This window comes from Propithecus coquereli, unplaced genomic scaffold (genome assembly GCF_000956105.1).
Source record: "Propithecus coquereli isolate 6110/MARCELLA unplaced genomic scaffold, Pcoq_1.0 Scaffold193, whole genome shotgun sequence".
Classification (NCBI taxonomy): domain Eukaryota; kingdom Metazoa; phylum Chordata; class Mammalia; order Primates; family Indriidae; genus Propithecus; species Propithecus coquereli.
Window position 1 is genome coordinate 204,000 of NW_012144190.1, and position 2,091 is coordinate 206,090.

General features: G+C 46.8%; 1 protein-coding gene across 1 annotated transcript in view; it reads right to left on the minus strand.

Moving 5' to 3' along the window:
- Positions 1-2,091, minus strand: part of NLRP7 (NLR family, pyrin domain containing 7) — a 52,474-nt gene that overhangs the window by 8,530 nt on the left and 41,853 nt on the right. Inside the window, exons 5-6 of the mRNA XM_012642990.1 lie at positions 1,183-1,353; positions 678-848 (exon numbers count right to left, since the gene is read on the minus strand). Of these exons, the coding sequence (XP_012498444.1) occupies positions 678-848; positions 1,183-1,353 (342 nt within the window). The remainder of the gene's footprint in view (positions 1-677; positions 849-1,182; positions 1,354-2,091) is intronic.

A 2,091-nucleotide genomic window follows, 5' to 3' on the forward strand; every position in this document is an offset into this window, starting at 1 on the left:
AACTAGCAGACAGCAGATTTATAGGAGAATGAGAGCCCCAGAGAAATGAACACTGGACAGAATTTCTAAACAGAAATAGGTCTCCAACCCTGTGCAATCTGTTGAGTATTGTCCTAACTATGATCCTCCTACGAACAGGTAGTTCATGTTGGGCTTGTTCCCGTGGAACCCCATAGAACAAGGGTCAAACTACAGTCCATGGGTCAAATCCAGCCTGCCACTTTTTTTTTATAAATAAAGTTTTATTCCTTTACAAGTCAACCACAATAGCAGCCAGAGACCCCATAACCCACAGAGCCAGAAATACTTAAAACCTGGCCTTTTACAGAAAAAAGAGATTTTACTGATCCTACCTTCTAACTCAAGCTATCTCCAGTTGTAGGAAGTGAGGTGTCACATGAATTTTAAGAACATACACAAAACAGATCTGAAGACAGATTTGACACCTGTCTCAAATCCCCACAGTAGGAAGAGGATCTGAAGACATGCGAATATTATAATAACATCTCTCTCCTTGTTTCTACCAGTTCTAATCTCACCAGGTTCCTTCCAGTTACATTTGAAAGAAATTATTAAGTACCTTCACATCCGTTCTGCTTGAATTCATATGCGCGCGCACGCGCGCACACACACACACACACACACACACACACACAGACAGCCAAGCAGGGACTTACACCAGGGTCTCTAGTTTACAGTCAGGGTAACCCAAGCCCTCGCACAGAAGTTTCACTCCACTATTTCCGAGGTCGTTCTTGGCCAAGCACAGGTACCTCAGCTGCTGGTGGACCACCAAAACAGAAGCAAGTGCCTTGCAACAGGCTTCCGTAAGGTGACAGTCCTCCAACCTGCAAGAATATGAAACAAATGGTAAAGTGGTAAACACACTTCCAAAAATCCAATCTTCTTGGCTATATCCAGATGCAAAAGACCTCAGCTACACACAACCCCTCTTGTTAATTCCCTGCCCTCTGTCATCTAGTAGTGAGCACAGCCATGAGTGAACAGGAATGAGACGGCCAACACGCACCAGCCATCCACTTGGGACCAAAAATGAGAAGCAGGTATTTATGTCAGCGAGAGGTTCCGTATGGGCTCTTAGCAAGTGAGACGTTTGTTACCTTTTCTCTTCTATGTCCCCAGACCTCAAACAGATGCTCCACGGGAAGAGAGAATACTTACGACAGCCTCTGCAGGAAGCACTTTGGGTCTTTCAAAGTCGTGTGCAGCAACTTGACACCCTCATCCAGGAGCTCGTTGGCTGAGAGGTCCAGGCATGTCAGCGACTGGTTGATTTTGAGGGCCGAGGAGAGATCGGCCCATTGCTGAGCTGTAGCAGAATGAAATCCCAACCTGCGGGAGAAACGGGAATAAGTCATTCTTCCAGGAGGACAGACAGACTATCAGATCATCCTTCACTTCCCTGAAGACCATGTCCTTGGCTTATGTCACTCCTCTCTAATAAGTGTCCAACCTGGCCTGAATTACCAGAGAGATCTGATCTTCTTTGCTTCCTCCCGCATCCCCACGGACATCTGGTCAACATCTAAGCTCATCTCCAAGAGACTGTAACACAACTCTGTGTGAAGTTTCACCAGCATGGTTTGCTTAGATTCAAGTACGTGATTCCATAGGAAAAATTGATGCGATTGTCTCATGGAGGGCAGGCCTATGCAAACCTACCCCAAAGCCCAAGGAAGCCAAAAGACCAGAGAAAGAGGCTGACATACCCAGTTTCTCAGGAAGAATCATTAATAGGGACTTATGAACAGAAGCCATGTCTTAGGTGGTGGCGAGATGAGATGGGAGATCCCCAAGCATAACCCCCAGACCCAGGGCTTATATATCACAGGGAAGGAATGTATAAAACAGCTGAAGTCCACCCTCAGAGAAAGGCAAGAATGCCCCATGGATCTGCCTAAGGGCGGGACTTCTGGGCGAGGTTTTTTGTTGTTGTTGTTGTTGTTGTTGTTGTTGAGACAGAGTCTCACTCTTTTGCCTGGGCTAGAGTGAGTGCCGTGGCGTCAGCCTAGCTCACAGCAACCTCAAACTCCTGGGCTCAAGCAATCCTTCTGCCTCAGCCTCCCAAGT